This window comes from Neofelis nebulosa, chromosome 10, assembly GCF_028018385.1.
Source record: "Neofelis nebulosa isolate mNeoNeb1 chromosome 10, mNeoNeb1.pri, whole genome shotgun sequence".
Classification (NCBI taxonomy): Eukaryota; Metazoa; Chordata; class Mammalia; order Carnivora; family Felidae; genus Neofelis; species Neofelis nebulosa.
The window spans coordinates 15,947,961-15,969,358 of record NC_080791.1 but is presented as its reverse complement, the minus strand read 5'-3'; the positions used below and the strand labels follow the sequence as shown (position 1 = coordinate 15,969,358).

The window sequence follows — 21,398 nt, the reverse complement described above, 5'->3', positions numbered from 1 at the left end:
CTGCGAGATCGTGACCTGGCTGAAGTCGGACGCTTAACCGACTACGCCACCCAGGCGCCCCTACATGGCAATTTTAAAAAAGAACCTGAAGATCGGTGGGTTTTCTCTGAAAAGGCTGGTGCCTGAGCTCACTTTGTGAAAAAAATAGTAAAACATAAAAAATTAATAATGCTGTTCTCTGTAAAATTTGTTTGTCATCATCTTAACTAACTGAATCCTACAGCTCTAAGGCTAAGCGCTTCTCATTTGTATTCCACAAACGCCCTATCATCTGTTGCGCTAATCACTCAGTACTCAGAGGAAGAGAATCCCCCCACCCCCGTTTTCTGTAGTAAACAATAGTAAAACAATTTGAGTACAAAAACGCACCTTCAAAATTAAGTCACAGATTCCATTACACCAAACCCATTAAGCACAAACAACTCAGCATTCTGTCAAGTGGCCCCAAACTGCCTTTCAGTCTTAATTCACCACCTTCCTGTGTGTACCAGTCCAGCGATCCGCCGCTGTTGCCGTTCCTCTTCGTACTTCTGCCTCTCTACCCACACAGTGCCCTCTGTTTGGAATGTTCTCCCCTCTCATCTCCCACCTATCAAAATCCTACCAGTCCTTGAAGGACCGGTGCGAATGCCCCCACCTCCTCTGCCCTTCTCCTGATTCCCGTAACTAGACGTCACGGAAACCCTTCGCCTAAAACTTGCTCATAGAAGGAGCTGTTGACTTTTAACAGGCAAGATGGAAAAGAGTACCTGTGCTTTGGGCTGGTCAGTTTGTTTAAGACTCTTACTCTTCTCAATCTTGCAGAGCTGGGCTTTGGCCTTTTTTAGGAGGCTGGCAACCCTCTTGTCCGTCATTGGAAGCTTGTCTGCCTGAGCCAACATGGAGCCTATGGAGGAAGTGGAATGTTTAACAGTGCTAGATGAAGGAGTGGAAAGGCAGAGGGTTTTCTCCTTCTCCAGGGATGGGGCAGTTGGGCCGAGGTCCAAGTTGTTTTTTTCCAGATTTCCTCTCCCCTTCTTTAGAAGTATTTTGGTTTTGACAGCTGTTGTGTCCCCAAGAGTCACGGAGGCCATATCAGTCCCAGAATCAAGCGACGAAGACTTCTTCCGCCCTGTTGCTTTTTTGGCGGAAGATGAAGTGGCAACATCTTCACCAACGGCCTTCTCTTTGGAAACCCTACTCACAGGATACAATGCAGAACTACTCTGAATCTCTGATCCCTTTTTCCTTTTCTCTTTCCTTGACTCCCGCTTATTCTCTTTTTCTCTCTCCCGGTCTCGCTCTCTACTCTTGTCCTTCTCCACGCTCTTGTCAGCATCTCGATCTTTGGACAGCTCCTCAGGGGCCTTGTCTTTATTTCTCCCTCTCTCAGTCTGAGAGCCTGGGGTAAACCAAGGGAAGAGAGGAGAGGGGCTGCTGGACGAAAACGGCTCTGCCGGAGCACTAGCCTGCTTCCTTGGTCTCTGGCTTTTCTCCGCAGACTCCCCAGACGGAGTCAGGGAATGAGAAGGAAAAGTAAAAGTTGGGTTTAAGGCACTAGTGGCAAGAGGACTAACAGATATGCTTAACGAGGAAGAGACAGAAGACGGCGGGGTGAGAGGTGACAGCTCAGCAGTGCTAAGCCTTCCGCTTCTTGTCCTCATGGAGTGAGAAGGAGATCTTGGTTCAGATCGAATGGGACTAAAGACTTTCCTCTTCCTTTTTCTGTTGGACACTCCTGAAGAAGACGTTCCAGCAGAAGTCCGATTACTAGGCAAGGTTACAGACTCAAATATTCTAGAGTGAGCCTCGCTTGGAGTAAATCTGGGAGCTCTCAGAAGAGGGCTCCTTTTGTGCATATCAAACCTTGTTCCGGAGTGGAGCGGTGAAAACAATCGGGCTGAAGCAGCAGTACCAGATGGAGAGAAACCCGACGCGAAGCCAACGTCCTCAGGAGTCAGCGGAGGGGGTCGGAAATTATCAAATATGGGTTTGCGAATAAGACCTTCTTTGGCATACTTTGCTGAGGAAAAGTACTGTGGCTCTGACCTAGAATGCTTTAAAGAGGTCCACCTAAACGTCGGTTCTCGCAAGATCGACTTTCGCTTCCCTTGCATGGGAGCGGCAGAAGCAGGCAAAAATGGTGATGCTAAGGGGATGGTGGGAGGCATGAGCCAAGGTGTGTGGTCAGAGATGCTGGAGGCCGGCTGCAGCGGCGGGGGTGGGGTGAGCAGGGGCGGAGGCGGGGAGGAGGAGGGCTGCTGCTGGGGGGCACTTTGCAGGGTGGACAGTTTTTTCGTTGCTCTCGACCCGAAACTCCTCTCGGACACGGAATACCTTCTGCTCCTCCTGTCGTTGCCGTCGTTTTCTGGGGACTGGGAAATAGGCAGTGGGGTGTGAACTTCGGGGGTATCGCTCCGCTCTTCAGGAAGTACCTGGATCTCCTCCGAGGCCTGAGAATCTGTGGAGGTATCGACGCTGGGGCTACTGGATCGGGAGGAGTCCGAAGACATTTGAGAGGAGTGCTGAGAAGCCGCGCTTGATTTTTCAGAAGACCCACAGGACGTGGCACTGAATCTGCTGTTCGGGGTAGACTCGAGTCGGGCAATTTTAATTGGAGGGTCATAATCCTCATCCTCTATGAACCGCCGAGGGGTTTTAATGATGCGCGAAGAGATGGCACTGACGACAGGCATAATGAACTGCCGAATGTTCTTGACCTGTGTCTTCACCTTTCTGCCTTGCAGCTGGGCCGCTTCTTTCTCGATTTTCTTCTGAGCCCCCTTTTTCGCCCTCTGCAAGAGCTGCTTAGCAATTGTCGCATCTGTCCTTTTAGAAGAAGGAATAATCCTAACCGGCTTAATCCTTCGAGGGCTTTGTCTGACTACTGTCTTATCTTCTTTTGTGAGTGGAGGTGTTCCTTCCTTGTCCTTCCGGACCTTCTGGGGCTTTTCCAGTTCAGAGTTAATGAGGAGGCCGGAAGGGGTCTTTATCCTTTCTGTGGATGGAGGCCTTCCTCGCCGTCGGACAATCTGTACCCCCTTCCTTCCTATTTGAAGCTTCCCTGTCTTAAACTTAGACTTGAGAGGAGAGAGTTTACCTGCTCTTAATTTTTTAATCTTTGTGGCTTGCTGAAACGTAGCAGAAGGTGTCCGTTTAATCTTTTTCAAGCTATCTTCTTTGCTTCCCTTTGGTAGCTCTGAAATGTCCTTTCCGTGTGTTATTTTGATTTTTACTCCAGGGAAGGTGGGGGGTCTTCCTCTCTTCTTTTCTATGCTTTTAGAATCTTTCTTCTTGATCTTATCTCCAGATTTGGTCTCCGATTTATTTAGAGGGGAAAACACAGACGGGTCTGAGAGGAGAGCCGAATTCCGGTCAGAGCCACTTCTGGGTCTCCCGCGAGGCTTTCGAGGGCTAGTTTTAACTGTGTATAAAAATTAAACAATGGAGAGCATATATTTAGCTTTGTAGTTCAGGTCGCTACTAAGCTGAATACACTTTTAGCACAAGTCATTTTGTACGGACCTCTAGCTCGGTCTAGTGAGTCAATACAACACCTTAATTGGGTTTAGTTTCCTTCCAACAAAAACTTGCCTCAAAGAAACCAAGTCAATAACATTCCACCTAGAACATTTGACAGAAAAACTAAGATAATGATAAGAGATTTTGATTAATATGCGAAACGAATTTTCCTACAACTTCAGGTGAGCAAGGAGGTTTTTTTTAATTAAAAAAAAAAAAAAAGGTTTAAAAAAAAAATCTGCCACCTTTTCCGTGTCCTAGCCTCTAAGATTAATATTTGAGAACATGTTTATAGAAAGTCATCCCATCTTTTCAGCGAAATTTTTGCTTTAATAAATTTGAACAAGGAGCTCTTCAATCAATAGCATAACTTCCGTAGGGAAAACACCTGGGCAGCTCGGCTTCCTACATTTGCAATCTGTTTTGTCAAAGTAAACTAAGAAAGCTTCACTAGATAGAAAAATATTCATTCTGGAGACATCAGAATTAAGATCACTGAACTCAGCGGCATGTGAACTAATGAGTGAAGGAAGATGATGATGTGTCCATTAATCTATTCCCCTACTTACAGGTTCTTGAAGTAGTTAGTCCCAAGTGACAAAAAAGATTTAACTCTAGTTGATGTCAAAAATAAATCAACGATTTCATAAATCAGACTTCTTCTATTCTAACTAAAAGGAATTTGCCAATTTATAAATCAGCTCATTTGCCACTTATCAAGAGGCGTGAGAAAACAAGGCTGTTTTTGAAAATTCTTTGTTTATACCTATATTTTCTAAATGTATTAACAGTTTCCTGGTCTATCACATCTTCTCCTCCCTCGTGACTTTCCAATGTTTTATATGACAACATTCTTCTGAAACGAAAATCTCCCCTAACAGGCAGCAAAAGAGATTCAGGCCAGTATGATGAGCATTTGAGACTACAGGACCCACTTTCTAACAGAACAGAAATCAACAAAGGTCTCACCGCTGGGCTTTCTAAATATAAATGCTTTTTCTCACCAATTAACTTGCAACTTCCTTTTTAAATACATTAAGAATTCACAAATCCATTCTCCATATATACTAATTACAACGAAAGTAATGGGCTAGGAGACAACAACAAAAAGACGTTTTCATTTCTTAAATAATGAAGTATATTCAGATGGCTTAAAACAAAAACAAGACAATATTCAGGGTAGACTGATAGCCAAGTGCGGGGGGGGAGGGGGGGGACCATTAAGAAATGGTTGTGAATTCACAAAATAAACTTCTACCCAGAAGTTTATCACAAGATTCCTTATCATCATGGTAGACTTAAACCTGGCCACTCATAGGGCTTTATTGATTCTGAAAACCTCTTCTAACCACTTTTAAAAAGAATTTTTTTAAATGAACACGTGAAAAACCAGAACAGAGAGAAGCTCGGCCCTTTTGCTGATTTCCACAAAACTCAACACACACGAAGGAGTCCCAAGTCGGTTATGAGCAACTGCGTCGTGTGTCTTCTGGACCTCATTTTGTCATCTATAGAGGAAGGGTTCGACCAGATGGTCTCTAAAATCATGTTCCTATAGGAAGTTTTAAGATTTCATCGCAACTCAAGGAGAACGTGGCTATGGTGTAAGCAGCACAGATCTCGTGATACTGCTGGGTAACTCCTCCCAGCTGGGATGGCAATACTACCACCATTTGGGAAAAAAGAAACTGTCAACTTACGCGTTTGAAACAAATTACGACACACATACGGTGAGTCTTAGATGAAACTCAAATGCTAACTAACATACATGACAAACTAAGTCAGTGTCAAAGAGCAAAACCACCTAAGAACGTCACATTTAACTAGACTGTCTACCCAAATCGGAGCAAAGAAAACCAAACGAGAAGTCAGAATGGCAGCACAGATGGGGAATGTTTTTTTCATCAAAAGACTCATAGCCTTCTCCTATACAGAATGGAATTCTGCAAGCCATTACATGTTATTTCCACCGAGGACTGTCTCTCAGGAAACTGCCATAAGTCTAGAATTTCAAGACATTCTAGATATTTTCTTGGCGAGAACAGTGACAAATATTGCTTATAAATGGAAACTTATTTATGGAAAAATAAAAATGATACCCCCATATCATTTTTATTTTATTTTAATGCAGCCTTTGAGGGATCACATAAAATAGTTTCATACAGTGCTAATATTTTGTTTTTATTTCTCTGCCAACAGTAGACCAAATTTCATCTGTAAAAAAATAGCCAGATTATTCCCACAGTTGCATCCACTACCGTTATCATTCAAAACACAAGAATCTGAGGGTGCTCATTCAGGGTTACCTTCGATGCAACTCCCAGGTTTTTCAGTCATTCCATGGAAATCAACCCTCCCAGCCTCCCATGCCTCAAGTGGTTCCCACAGGGAAGCATAATAAAGAATAAGGCAGAAGCGGCCTGACAAAGAGCCCCGTAAAGAGGTCTAGTTCATCAGCCCTCTCCTACTCAGGGTGAGGGAAAGGCAAGGATGCACAAAGAAAACCCCGGTATTTAAGATCATCCTTTAAATGCAAAGAAGGCAAGGGGAAGCCACGGTCTTTTTCATAAACAAAAGGCACCAAGCACTCAACTGGCCATACCTGAAGGAGACCTTGTGGGACTTCGTACTCGGACTTCTTCATCTGAGCCAAAACCTAAGAACTGCTCATCCTACAACAAAGGAAAATTATTTTAAAATCAGAAACAAAAACATGAGTGTGAACATATCCCAAAGAAATGCCCAGAGGAGACACAAATGAATTTGGAAAATCAGACTCTATATATTAATCATTATCATTTATATGGATAATATAAAATAACTGATATTGAAATAAATGGACCCAGTCATACAGCTTCGTTACAGACAAATAGGAGCTGTGTAGTATTTGAACAATGCATTGAAATGTCATCTTTGGTGCATAGTACACAGGGGATAGTCCTAAATTTCAAACTGTAGATACAGCCCAAAACAATTAAAGAACGACTTTAATTCAAGTAAGCAAATCAGTTCAATGGCAGAAATATACAGCCCCAATAAAACAAACAAATCTTTTCAACAAGTAGTTAAGTCTACGCACACATAAAGAATAACATAAACAATACCATAATCGCTTGTCTACTAAATATTAATAGAAGAGACTGAAATTGCCATAATTGTCAGTTCCTTAACTCAGGAATTGACATTTAGATGTGATTTCTATACATTTGAGATCCAAAGATTCTCAACATGCATTTTATGGCATCGTTTGAAAATGCCCTGTGATAAGAGACTTAATGGTGGGCAGCAGCATTTGTGAAAGGGATCATGAATTGACCGCATACAGGATGAAATGCATTCAAGAATAACTTAGGGAAGCATCTTATTCTCAGTTACTCCTGGGAAAGGCAAAAGGCAAAAACTTCCCTTACCTCTAATTTTCAACCTGCCCTTTCAAAAAAAGCCTTAAGGATTTAACTTATTTCGGACGAGTTCTCAAGAAAGGTGGTCTATTTAAACAAACTGATGAACAGAAATTCACTGACTCAGAAACTGAGTTCTTTCCAGAGGAGAGACGAGAGAGAGAATTTCAGATTCCCGAAACAAAATCCACAAAAAACAAGAATAAAATAAAGATCGAAAGACAGATTTTCTTGAACCTCCAATTTATACTGATAAGCCAAGCCCCAAGCTATGTTCCAACAATTAAAGCCCCCAGATTTTCCTCTCAAGAGCAAAGACCACATGCATATGGACAACATCTGGATTTTCTGCAAAGTTGCTTCCCCAGTTAGTTTAAGGCTACAGTCAGGTGCTAATCTGTTTAACCACTTATTCACCAGGAAGCTATGAAAAGATACATACAACCTTTTAGACAAATTAGCAGGTTCAGCTCTTAAATCTGAATGCTTTGAGTAGCACAATGTTTGGGTCCGAGGCTTTGCACACGACATAACTGAGAAACGGTTCTTAGAATCTAAGTTGCTTGTTCTGATGTTGTTAACATTATTCACGCATTTAACTATTTAAGAAAAACCTGAAATTGTCCTCTTCAAAGAGATTTGTCTGAAAGGCACTGTAACTCCAAGAACGTGTAAAACCCAAATTTAAAAAGTACGAAGTAGGCCTGCTTTTTACAGTATCTTCTCTCATCATTAAAGTTTTCATCGTGAATATCATTTGTGAGTGAGAATAAATCTACCTCTTCATCTCTTTTTACGATTTTATTTTTAAGTCATCTCTCCACCCAACGTGGGGCTCAAACTCACGACCCAGAAATCAAGAGTCTCACGCTCTAGCTCTACAGACTACACCAGCCAGGGGCCCCCATACTGTTAATTTTTTTTTTTTAAGTTTATTTATTTATTTTGAGAGAGACAGAGACAGAGCGAGCTAGGGAGGGGCAAAGAGAGGGAGAATTCCAAGGAGACCTGAACCTACAAAACTGTGAGAGCATGACCTGAGCCAAAAGTAAGAAAATTAAAAATTAAGAGTCAGACGCTCAACCGACTGGGCCACCCAAGTGCCCCCCGTTAATTTTTTAAGTGTACTTTTGGCTAGAAAAAGGACATTTAAAATAGTTAATCCTAAAATGTACCTTGAGGGAAAAAAAAAAAAAAAAAGCAGACAAATAAAACAGCCCAGGGAAAGTGGCCTCAAATGCTGTAAAAAATTTTTAAAAATAAAAAATAAAAAATAAAAAAATAAATGAACGACAGTACCTTAGAATTTTAGAAGGGGGCCAGCCCAATCTCTCATGTGAGCACATGACACGACTGAGGAGCACGAAGGACTTGACCGAGGACTTGGTTCTCACACTCGCAGGCTATATATTAGACAAGTCTCTTACTACTTTCGTATTTCGATTTAATTTTTTTTCTTTTTTTAACGTTTATTTATTTTTGAGACAGAGAGAGACAGAGCATGAACAGGGGGAGGGGCAGAGAGAGAGAGGGAGACACAGAATCCGAAACGGGCTCCAGGCTCTGAGCGGTCAGCACAGAGCCCGACGCGGGGCTCGAACCCACGGACCGCGAGATCATGACCTGAGCCGAAGTCGGACGCTCAACCGACTGAGCCACCCAGGCGCCCCTCGATTTAATTTTACTGAAGTGTTGTAAGGAGTAAACGAAATAATTTATGTCAATTATGTAATTTATGTAAAAAGCACTCAGAAAACTGTAAGGCGACATCCATACCCTACTTCTTCTTGATGTGGTTTCAGAAACTGAAGTTCTGAGGGGCCAAATGACTTGCCCAAGATCATACATGTAGTTACAAAGACTTCCTACCAAAATAGTTACAATTTAAAATGATAAATATTTCAAGGAACCAAGTAAATCATCTCCAGCTATTCTTTCAACTACTATGAAAGTTAACTCTTTTCAGATCTTTAAAGTTTGATTTTACTCATTCTTTTCCTGCATCATCCTCATGAAACAAACACGTGGATCTAGACACGTCACAGACACCTGGAGATTTCCGAACACTTCGCCAGGGGACAACGATGCTAAATGCCTGAATTTTATGCTCCCAGTGTGGCCGTGAGAGAGTTCTAGCAACTGTGCACATAATAAACTATGGGGTGAAGTACTCAACAGGTGAGGTAATGAAAGATTATGAATCTTGAAAATTAGAAGAGCTCCACACTGCTCTGGTCACCATCAGCGATCTTAGTGGGTCACTTTTCTCTATTTCAAACTTTTCACAAATCACAGTGGGCTCCAAAACAGAGTACTACTGAGCTAGCGAGTGGTAACTGAACTGCCAGTGTCTAAATTTCGCAAGTACTTTCCAACGTGACAGAAAGCGTTAACTCTTTCCTTGTGATCTTGTAGTTGGAATGAGAAAAGAATGAGTAGTCGGAAAAAGGCTACACTTCTACCCAAGAACTTTCTTTTCACTTGAAATATAGGTTGACTTCTGCAAACCTGCTTAAAAAAAATAACTACCCATTGTTTAAATAATCCCGACAGTTAAGCCAAAAACAAAAGCCATCATTGTTATGTTAAAGAGCCCTAGCCTTCTGACTCTGAACTTCCAATTCCAAGAGCTCTAAAAGAAAAAAAAAAAAAAAAGGAGAGACGCCAAGCCGAGAAAGCGCTGGGAGAGAATTACTACAGGAGGGTGCTCAACGCAAGCCCTTCCTGCCTCCCTCTCATCTTGCTCCCATCACACCCTTTAACACGTGGGGTTCCTGGAAGATGTAGCCAGCAAGGTAACAGTGCTGGCTTCCCAAGGATTCAGACTTGTCTAAAAAACCAAAAGGCTAAGGCAAAATGACTACACACACACACAAAAGACAACAAAAGGAGCTGCAATTAACTCCACGTTTGGCACCGTGGCATCATAAGCCCGGACAGTCCTGAGAGAGGCGACAGGAGACACCATGCTACACATGGTCAAGTATTCCTGGGAACAGGGCCCAAATGGCCATTCATCACACATACTTCTCCTTTCAATATGGCTTTCCCTGATGAGCACAGCCTTCCAAGACAGAGTCCGGGCAAGAGTCATCAAACCGATGCCTTCTGAACAGTGATGTCCTTGGGAGACCAGACTGCCAAGATTTTAACACTTTCTTTTCTCCAAACATAGAAACACACCTGCCAAGTAAAATACTGTGATATCATATTTAGCTTCCAGTGATTAAGAATGCAATGGGGCTGTCTAATGTCACTTCCTAAATGAAACCTAATGGCAAAAATAGTTAACGGTGTAGAATGTCTGTATTACCCATACCCCTAACTCGAAGGTAACCAGTTATTTGAGAACTTCCAGCGTACCTTTACCACGTATACCTTTACTAAATTCCACTTAACTCATAAATGTCTTGACATTTGACGGTTTTTATTTTTTTATTTATTTACAACATTTTTTTTTTTAATGTTTATTTATTTTTGAGAGAGAGACAGAGTGTGAGCCAGGGAGGGGCAGAGAGACAGGGAGACACAGAATCGGAAGCGGGCTCCAGGCTCTGAGCTGTCAGCACAGAGCCTGACCCGGGGCTCGAACCCACGAACCGTGAGATCATGACCTGGGCCGAAGTCGGACGCTCAACCGACTGAGCCACCCAGGCGCCCCTGACGGCTTTTATTTTAATGAAAGAATTTTAAAGCTTTTGTGTCTGGTTTTATTGGTAAGCGCTAGAGCAGTAAGAATATTTTTTCTCCATACGAGAACCTAAGTGAACCCAAAGTAAGTATTCAGATAACAATGTTTATATATAAAATATAATGAAGACATTTGAGAAAAATACATGAAATTCTGTGTCTCAAGGAATTGTGTACTACCAAGCCAACTTTTCAAACAAAGTATTATTTCTTTTACCTGTTCATTCATTCAAAAACCGTCTATACGCCTGCCATTTTATATGCTATCTGCTCTAGATGCAAAGATAATTAAGACACGATTCCTGATCCCATGAAGTATCTAAAGGCAGACAGGCAGGTTCACAATGTCACTCTTGCTTTCAAAAACCAATGCCAGGGAAGGATAAAATACCATGAAAATCATATTCTGGAAGAAAAGTTGGCTTACATCTTGGAATAGTTCATTCTTCCTCTTATATATTAGTATTTGGTTCATAGAGAAATATTCAACAAATTTCAAAATCCTTCCAAAAGACAGCAATATATATCTCCATCCCTCAGTACTGTAACCAGGCACCACTCCAGCATTAGCGATCAGAGTTTAGGTAATCGACCTAAACCATCCGCAGTGATTAGATGTGACACAGTTCCCAGTAACACCAGTGATCTGATAAACTTTCAACTGGTCGACCTCAACGCCTTTCCTCCCCACCCTCAACTAAATAAAATACATCGATTTTTGGTTCATCTCTTAGATTCTTCCCAATTTACCATTGTCAGGGCAAAATACTCACCTGGAGTTCACCTCCCCAGGCTAAGGTGGAGGTTCCAAAGCTACTTTGAAAACTTCTCCATTAAATAAACGAGCTCAACCTCTTCTAGCCTCAGATGACTAAGGTCTAGGATGAGTCTGCTCACACCCTTCTTTTCTAGCAAGAGACTCCTCCTCCCTTCAGATCACAATTGGAATTAAGTGGTAGGTTTCTCAGACATGCCCCTTGGCAACAGTATCTTCTCATTGGGCCTTCAAAATTTTAGTCTCAAGAGTCTGAATAATCAAACTTTTTCAACTACAAAAGTTCATCATTGAATCAACTGAAGATTAACATCAATAACCACAGACAGCATCAAAAATCACCCCAATACCATAACTGTTCCAAATTCTTTGAAATTTGAAGCTTCTGACTGTTGATATCATCATATATTGGCTTCACCATATGAGGAGGCCACAGGAGGACTAAGACAATTAAGAAGAACAACTCAAGAAGGTGAAGACACATACAAGAAGCATACGGTGTATTTCAGTTCTAGTTAAAAAAGAGTAACACTTGGGGCACCTGGGTGGCTCAGTTGGTTGAGCGTCCGACTTTGGCTCAGGTCATGATCTCGCTCGTGGGTTGGAGCCCCAAGTTGGGCTCTGTGCTGACGGCTCAGAGCCTGGAGCCTGCTTCAGATTCTGTGTCTCCCTCTCTCTCTGCCCCGCCCCTGCTCACACTCTGTCTCTCTCAAAACAAATAAACATTAAAAAAATTTAACGGTAACACTTAACACTGTTCCTTTAGGAGTTTATTCCAGTGAGCTGTCGCTTCTGCTGGGATATTTCCCTCTGTGTCTCCTGCTACAAGCTCTAAAACACCAAAGTCCTGATGCGGCATTTTAAAGACAGGTATACATAATCACTAGTATTTAATTAGCATAAGGGATTTTTTAAAAATGTTCCCTGTTTGTTTTCTTTTCTAGCGTGTTCACTCTTTGAGGATAAGGACAGTGTACTTATTCATTTTTGTATTTTTTCTGTATCTGGCACAAACTTGGCACTCCATAAATGTAAAATGAAAATAAAAGAAACACAATTGTTTATAAAACACTGAGTAGCTACTGTGGTAATAGCACTGTAATAGAACATACTGGTGGAATCCAAAGAATTAAACAATATGATTCTTCCTTTTAAAAATGCATAGGGAGGGGCGCCTGGGTGGCGCAGTCGGTTAAGCGTCCGACTTCAGCCAGGTCACGATCTCGCGGTCCGTGAGTTCGAGCCCCGCGTCGGGCTCTGGGCTGATGGCTCGGAGCCTGGAGCCTGTTTCCGATTCTGTGTCTCCCTCTCTCTCTGCCCCTCCCCCGTTCATGCTCTGTCTCTGTCTGTCCCAAAAATAAATAAAAAACATTAAAAAAAATAATAATAAATAAAAAAAAATAAATAAAAATGCATAGGGAGAGGGGCACCAGGGTGGCTTAGTCGGTTAAGCATCTGACCTTGGCTCAGGCCATGATCTCATGGTTCATGGAGTTCGAGCTCCCCAGTGGGCTCTCTGCTGTCGGGGTGGAGCCCGGATCCTCCCTCCCTCTCTCTCTCTGCCCCGCCCCCACTCATGCTTGCTCTCTTTTCAAAAATAAACTTAAAAAAAGAAAAAAAAGAATGCATAGGGAGGGATGGCTGGGTGGCTCAGTTGGTTAAGCATCCGACTCTTGGTTTCTGCTCAGGTTATGATCTCACAGTTCAGTTCTGCCCTGCGTCAGGCTCTCTACTGACAGCTGTAGAGCCTCCTTGGGATTCTCTGCCCCTCCCCCACTTTCTCTCTCAAAATAAATAAACATTAGAAAAACAAAGAAAGAATGCATAGGGAGAATGTCCTCAAGCTAGCAGGACAGAGGAAAGCAATTCATTCATCTATTCAACCATTCATTCATTTAAATATGTGAGCCCCTTTCTGGGTTAAGGGATGAAGACAGCTCATATATTTCCTTTTTTTTTTTTTTTTTTTAAGAATTTCTTAAAGTTTATTTATTTTGAGAGAGAGAGTGCAAATGGGGAAAGAGCAGAGATAGAGGTAGAGAGAATCCCAAGAAGGCTCTGCACCACCAGTGCAGAGCCTGACTTGAGGCTTGAACCCACGAACCGTGAGATTATGACCATGACCTGAGCCGAAGTCAGAGGCTTAACCAACTGAGCCACCCAGGTGCCCCCCTTATTTTTTTTTTAATTTTATTGATTTTGAGACAGAGACAGTGTGAGTGGCAGAGGGATAGAAAGAGGGAGACAGAAAATCCAAAGCAGGCTCTGTGCTACCAGCACAGAGCCGGATGCAGGGCTCGAACCCACAAAACCGTGAGATCATGACCTGAGCCAAAGCCAAGAAAGAGTTGGACACTTAACTGAGCCACTCAGGAACCCTGAAGACAGCTCATAAAGATAAAAAACAGCTTCTGCTTTCCAGGACCTGCTAGCCTGTTAAGAATAGATGATTAAATTAATGGAATACAAGTGTGTTGCCTGCTAATGGAAAGACTATGGAAGCACAAGAGAAAGACGAACCCAATCAAGGAGAAAGAGTCAGGAAAGGCATTACAGAAAGGATGAAAACTTTTGAAGGATGAGAAGTCAGGGTCAGGGAGAGATATTGCAGGCAGAGAGAAGAGTACATACAAAGCCACAGAAGTACAAAAGACCATGGCATGGAATGAAATTACAAACAGTTTAGAATGGCTGAGGGGGCCCTAGCTGATGTGGGAAAGGGGTGTCAGATATTGAACGGGAGAAAAAGGCATAGGCAGATCTCAAAAGGTGTTAAATGACTTCATGAGTTTGAAGTTTATCTTCAGGGAAGTGCAGACCTCATCCTGAAGGCTATAACTGATCAGTGATGCTTTCAGGCAGCAGAGAAGCATGAATCAGATTGATATTTTCAAAAGATCACTACGACAGCTGTGGGTACGTAGAGACTGCCTTTAAAACCATAGGCAGGAGAAACAGCTATAAAATGACCGCAGCAGCATTGGGGGTTGAAGGAAAAGGACAGATTCCGCAGACAGGAGGCAAAATGGACAAAGTTTTGATATGAAGGGTTAAGGAAATGGAAAGAATCAGTAAAGACTGGCGAGCGTTTGGCTTGGGTTGATTAGTTTGTGGTGATATCTACCAAGATTGGGAATACAAGGAAGAAGAAAGGTTTACAGAGGTGGGAAGGGAGATCACTTCAGACATTTGAATTTGAAATGTCCATCCAAGTTGTAAGATAGGATAATGCTCTGGAGAAAGCACAACTGAGTCCACGAATAAATATATTTATTTTCACAGAATGTGTTTATAAATTCTGAACCTTTATGTATAAATGGAATCACCCAAAGAGAGAACACCAAAGAGAAGAGGAGGGGCAAAGGCAGATGTCTACAGAATACCCACACTTAACACAAAGGTGAAAGGGAAGCCAAGGAAGGAGATGGGAGATGGAAGGGCCAAGACGAAGGTCATGCGTGGAAAGGTACACAACAGTCAAGGGAAGGAATACATAGCAAGGGATGGTCAAGTGGAAGTTGGGGAAGGACTGAAGCTTGTACAGTAGGGTAACAAAACTGGGAGGGCATCTCTAACCTTAGCACAGCTGACTTGAATGCAGCGTTAGAGGTAGGAGGAAACGAACCGCAACGGGCAGAGGTGTGATTAGAAAGTGACAAAATGGGGGGGGGGGGGGAACATGGCTTGGCTCACAGTTCGTGAGTTCAAGCCCCGCATCGGGCTCTGTGCTGACAGCTCAGGGCCTGGAGCCTGCTTCAGACTCTGTCTCCCTCTCTCTCTCTGCCCTCCACAGCTTGCACTCTGTCTCTTTCTCAAAAATAAGTAAAACATGGGGCGCCTGGGTGGCGCAGTCGGTTAAGCGTCCGACTTCAGCCAGGTCACGATCTCGCGGTCCGTGAGTTCGAGCCCCGCGTCGGGCTCTGGGCTGATGGCTCGGAGCCTGGAGCCTGTTTCCGATTCTGTGTCTCCCTCTCTCTCTGCCCCTCCCCCGTTCATGCTCTGTCTCTCTCTGTCCCAAAAATAAATAAAAAAGCGTTGAAAAAAAAAAAGTGACAAAATGGAAATGAGTACAGACTAGTTGAGAGATAGGGAAAGACTAGCTTGGGAGGAATTTTTTTTTTTAATTTTCTTTTTAATGTTTATTTTTGAGAGAAAGAGAGCATGAGGGGCAGAGAGAGAGAAGAAGACAGAATCTGAAGCAGGCTCCGCGCTGTCAGCACAGAGTCTGACGTGGGGCTCAAACCCACAAACAGTGAGGTCATGATCTGAGCTGAAGTCGGACACTCAACCCATTGGGCCACCCAGGAGCCCCTGGAGGATTAGTTCTTGAGTGGAATATGTTTAGATGCCAAAGGGGAACACAGCAGCAGAAAAGATGCTGAAAATCCTCAAAAGCAAAGCGGTAATAAACGGAAAAGGCACTGGGAGAAGGAGGCATCAGCACTGGGAGGGAACGAATACAAAGCACAAGGGATGGAAATTCTCTTCTTCTAGGAAAGGGGTTAAGCAAGGATTTAGCTGCAAAAAAGTTTATGGGCAGGAGTAAGGAGAGAAACTTCTCTGAGACGACAGGCAAAAATTGGTTTATATGGGCATCTGTCAGATGAGAAACACGACAGATTTCTCCAGCTTTCAAAGAGGCTCAGAACCTACAGCAGTTTTGAAGAACACAGCTCTGAGGCACATAAATCATGGACAATGCTAATTAAGAATAAATGGGAGGGCAGAATAATGGAGAAAAAAACCAGATGCAGGAATTAGTAGAAACTGATTTGGTTGCAAAGGGGTAGCCACAGCAGGGCCAAGATAAAAGACAAATGAAGTAACAGAACCTTGTTAAATCTGGGATGGTATGGTCAAAGCTGGTCCAATAAGCAGCAGGGAGCTACCATCGGTTCTCAAATGCAGAAAAGCCGGGGCTCTGTTTGAAGTTTACCCTGGAAGAGGTGAGCGCGCGCGCGCGCGCGCGCGCACACACACACACACACACACACACACACACACAGAATAGGACAGAGACTGAATAAATAGAGACCAGATAGCAGTCTACAGCCACGATTTAAATATGCTTGGCATTCATTCACTCAGCAAGTATTTACTGAGAACTGCCAGGCACTGTATGAGACTCTAAAGATAAACTGACAAAATTCCTGCCCCATGAGGCTACGATCTGGTGGAGACAGAAAATAAACACACAACAAATAAATAAAGAGACAAAGGCAATAGGATGATGGGAGTTCACTGTGGGGGTTATTTTCTGGGGTCAGGAAAGGCTGCTCTAAAGTGATGCTTCACCGAGGGTTGGCAAACTATGGGTCACTTGCTAAATCTGGTTTGCCACCTGTTTTTGTTCAGTCCATGAGCTAAGAATGGTTTTTAATATTTTTAAATGTTTGAAAAGAAATCAAAGAAGAATATTTTGGGAGCACCTGGGTAGCTCAGTTGGTTAAGCCTATGACTCTTGATTTAGGCTCAGGTCATGATCTCGCTGTTCATGAGTTCAAGCCTGCGTTGGGCTCTGGGCAGTCAGTGAGGAGCCTGCTTGGGATTCTCTTTCTCCCTTCCCCTTCCTGCTCTCGTTGTCCCTCCCTCAAAATAAATAAAAATAATCATTAAAAAATAAAAAAGGAATATTTTGTACACATGAAAATTATATGGAATTCAAATTTCAGTGTACATAAATAAAGTTTTATTGGAACACGGCCATGCTCATTCATTTTTTTATTTTTGCGCTACGGCAGCAGAAGTGAGTGCTAAACAACAGAGACCATCTGGCCCTTTGCAGAAGAAAACTTGCTGAACCCTGGTTTAGCCCTAAATGATGAGAAAAAGACAGACACACAAACTAGGTGGAGGGGCACCTGGGTGGCTCAGTCGGTTAAACGTCCTCCTTGGGCTCAGGTCATGATCCCATGGTTCATGAGTTCGAGCCCCACATTGGGCTCTCTGCTGTCAGCACAGAGCCTGCTATCTGGGTCCTCTGTCCCCCTCGCTCTCTCTCTCTCTCTCTGCCCCATCCCCGCTCACACCGTCTCTCTCTCTCTCAAAAATAAACATAAAAAATGGTTTTTAATAAAATAAAAGATCTAGGCAGGGCAGTATTCTTGCTTTATAGGAAGTGCAAAGTCCCAGAGACAGCAATAAGCACGCATATGTGGTAGACGAAAAAGCCAGCATGGCTCTGCAGCAGAATGAGTGAGAATGAGAAGAGATGGTACCAGAGAAGCAGAGTTGACAAGAGGCCAGAGCCTGTGTGGCTTGGATGGCCCCAACAGGGCACCTGGACTTATTCTAGCAGTGGGGGGGGATGGACGGTGAGGGGAGGGTCACTGGCAGGTTTAAAGACAGGGAATAATAAGACTTGACTAATTTACACTTGGAGCACATAGCTGCTGTGTGAAGAACGACCTTCAGTGAGATAAGCACACAAGCAAGGAGACGTGCCTGGCTGGCTCAGTATGTGGAGCCTGTGACTCTTAATTTCAGGGTCGTGAGTTCAAGCCCCACACTGTGTGTAGAGATTACTTAATAATGAAATCTTTTTTTAAAAAAAGGTTGGGGGGAGAAAAGGTAAGCAAGGAGATGACAAAGTAGTCCAGCCAAAAGATTATAAGAAGTCTGGGGTTTGGGTGGCAGAATTGAGGAAAAGTGGGATTTAGGGCATTTTGGAGGTCATACAGAAAGAATGTGCTGATGGGTGATTTAGGATATGAATAAGAGAGAGAAATCCAAGGTACCTTTTTAGTTTTAGGCCTGAGTTATTCCAAAACACAGAAAAGGACAAAACTGAGACTTTTTGGCTGTGTTAAGTGTAAGATATCTATTACACCCCCAAGGGCTTCAATGCACACCTGTCTTCTTGCCTGGTAGTAATGGAGGCCACCTATTGGTGGAGAAGATTAGGTAACATAATCCATGTCAAGTACTCAGAATACTGCCTGGCCCATAATAAACATTCAATAAATGCTAACTACTTCTATTATTATTATTATTATCCAAATGGAAATGCCAAATAACCCTGGGACTCCAAGAAGTAGTAAGAATAAGGGACAAAGATTTAATAGTCCTTGGGCATGTAGACGAGGCATGGAAGAGAGGGTGTAGACAGAGAAGGTAGCCAAAGTTTGCCCCCTGGATGACCCCAACATTCAGGAAAGTTAAGCAGAGGAGGGAAGCCATACAGGATACTGTAAACAACCAGTGAGTTAAGAAAAGGGCCGGTGAGGGTGCCTGGGTGGCTAAGTCCGTTAAACGTCCGACTTCGGCTCAGGTCATGATCTGGAGGTTCACGAGTTCGAGCCTGGTGTCGGGCTCTGTGCTGACAGCTCCGAGCCTTGAACCTGCTTTGGATTCTGTGTCTCCCTCTCTCTCTCTCTGCCCGTCCCCTTGCTCATGCTCTGTCTCTCTCAAAAATAAATAAACATTAAATAAAAAAAAAAAAAAAAAAAAAAGAGGTGAGTGCAGTGTTACAGAATCCAAGAAAAGTGTTTCAAGAAGGGAGTGGTCAGCCAATTCAATACCGCCCAGAGGTTTAACAGGATGAGGACCAAGAATTATCTATTCAATCTGGCAAGAGTGGGCTCCTTGAGGACTGGATAAGAGCTATTTCAGTAGAAGCATGGGGAGAAGAGCCCAGCTGCAGTGGCTGAGGAGGAGGGAGAGGTGAGGAAGTGCAGACTGCAGTGACACACAGCACCTTCAAGGAGTTTTGCTGTAAGAGGGAACAGAGAATGGGGTAGTTGCTGGAGGAGGCATGTGGGGGTCAAGGGTTTGTTTGTTTGTTTTTTTAATAAGGATTATATTAAGACAGTTAGGGGCGCCGGGCTGGCTCAGTCACTAGAGCACGCGACTCTCCATCTTGGCATCGTTAAGTTGGAGCCTCATGTTGGGCATAGAATTTACTTAAAACAAATAAATAAATAAGATCTTAAAAAAGAGAGAGAGAGAGTTTTATATGCTTTGAGACCAGTCCAGATAGAGGTGAGAAAAACTGCCAATGCAGACACAGCCCTGAGTAGAAAAGAGGGATGGAATCCGGAGTGCAAGAACAGAGTGGTACTTTGTAGAAGGTGCCAGAGGATGTGGTAGTACTTAAGTTCCCTTTTACCAGGAAGGGAAAAACAATTAAAGACCTTGAGACTATGTAAAATACCTCAATCCATATATTACACTTGGCATAGCTGATTCAAGAATCAGTAAATCAGTAAACGAAGACTACTACTCAAACTGCTCCCATGAACAATTCTGTTAATATTAGTTTTGGGAGTTTCAACCTTCAAATGGCCAATTTCCAAAGTTAACCTCACAAAGTATTATAACTTTAGTACTTATACTCATGCGATATTTTAAGCAGAGCTCCATAAAAAGAGGTCAGATAACAAGTTCCATGGAAGAAGAGACTTGTTCAATGCTAATGCCAACACTCGGTCATCTGTCTGGTACATAAAAGAGGTTTTTTGAAAAATGAATTAGAGGGGCGCGTCTGGGTGGCTCAGTCAGTTAAGTGTCCAACTCCTGATTTCAGCTCAGGTCATGATCTCACAGTTTGTGAGTTCGAGCCCCACGTCGGGCTCCACACTGACCACTGACAGTTGGGAGCCTATCTGGGATCACCCTCCCCCCCCACCACTCTCTCCTCTCTCAGCCTCTCCTTCTCCACCCCACTTGTGCTCTCTCTCTCTCTCAAAAATAAACAAATAAGATTTTCCAATCTCTCCATTTCTTACTGTGTAGAGTGCTACATTTCATTTATGAATACCATTTAGGGGGAAGATGAGCCTCTTTGCGAGTACTTTTTCATCATTTATAATAGAAGAAAATATAGTGACATCTGTAACTCATTTCCAAAAACTGGAATGTGGCAATAATGCTGGTTGATTCTACAAGAAGGGAGAAGTATAGTATACTCAGGCATAGTCAAGACATTAACAGACAAACCTCCTAAGCCAAGATGGTTTCTGAAATCCAGCTAGTCAAGAAGTGTGCGCAGTTATTGAACTAATATCATAGTCTTGTCAACAGATTGGCAGAGGTATGGCCAAAGCCTAATTCTCTCTGGTTACTGGCACATTAAAGAGAAGAGTGGTTATTTTCATATACAACAGACAGGAAGAGACAAACTGTTTTAAGTATGATCTCTGCCTGATGTTGAGAAATGTTAACGTAAGAAAGTCACCTAGGATTGAAGAGTGTAAAGCCAACTCTTCTTCAATAACGGTAGTCGGTGAAATTTTCACCCACAGAAGAATGCAATTCAGTTTTCAAATATTTAATCAATTCTACCTAGCAACTGTCACCTACGTAAGAAATATTACCCACTTTGTAACTAGAGAAAAAAGTAGCACCCCTGGGGCGCCTAGGTGGCTGTCAGTTGCTTAACTGTCCGACTCCTGATTTCAGCTCAGGTCATGGTCTCGCAGTTCTGGAGTCTGAGCCCTGCGTCAGGCTCCATGCTGACAGCGTAGATGGAGCCTGCTTGGGATTCTCCCTTTCTCTCTTTCTGCCCTTCCTTCCCCCTCGCGCACTCTCTCTCCACATAAATAAACTTAAAACAAAAGAAGTAGCACCCTTCATCCTCATTCCATGTCAACAAGAGCGAGAAGCAAAGATGCTCGAAACAGCCAAGCAAATGAGCAGGTGAACTCCACCCATCCTGCTTCAGAAAGAGGTACTCATAAAGTGGCTCACTGGTCTAAGGAAAGGAAAGGAGAGGAAAGGAGAGGAGAGGGGAGGGGAGGGGAGGGGAGGGGAGGGGAGGGGAGGGGAGGGGAGGGGAGGGAAGGGAAGGGAAGGAAAGGAGAGGAGAAAAAGAGAAGAAAAGAAACACAGCAAATGAACACACTACATCAGATAGTAAGCTAGACAGATTATTGGCAATGTCCCAAATGATTTTGCAGGATCTTAAAAAACCAAGCCAAAACTGATCAAGAAAGGTATACTTCCAGACTCCTAGGTTCCAAGTCTGAAGCAGAAGAAATAAAGAAGCCCGATATACTGTAGAAATGAAGTTAATCATCATCATTCACAGGGTT

General features: G+C 43.1%; 1 protein-coding gene across 5 annotated transcripts in view; it reads right to left on the bottom strand.

Annotated features, from left to right (window-relative positions):
* KMT2A (lysine methyltransferase 2A) overlaps positions 1-21,398 on the bottom strand; it is an 86,477-nt gene that overhangs the window by 52,035 nt on the left and 13,044 nt on the right. For all 5 annotated transcript variants that reach the window (XM_058686870.1, XM_058686869.1, XM_058686871.1 and 2 more), the window contains 2 exons: positions 6,104-6,173; positions 750-3,403 (listed from right to left, as the gene is read on the bottom strand). In XM_058686870.1, the coding sequence (XP_058542853.1) occupies positions 750-3,403; positions 6,104-6,173 (2,724 nt within the window). The remainder of the gene's footprint in view (positions 1-749; positions 3,404-6,103; positions 6,174-21,398) is intronic.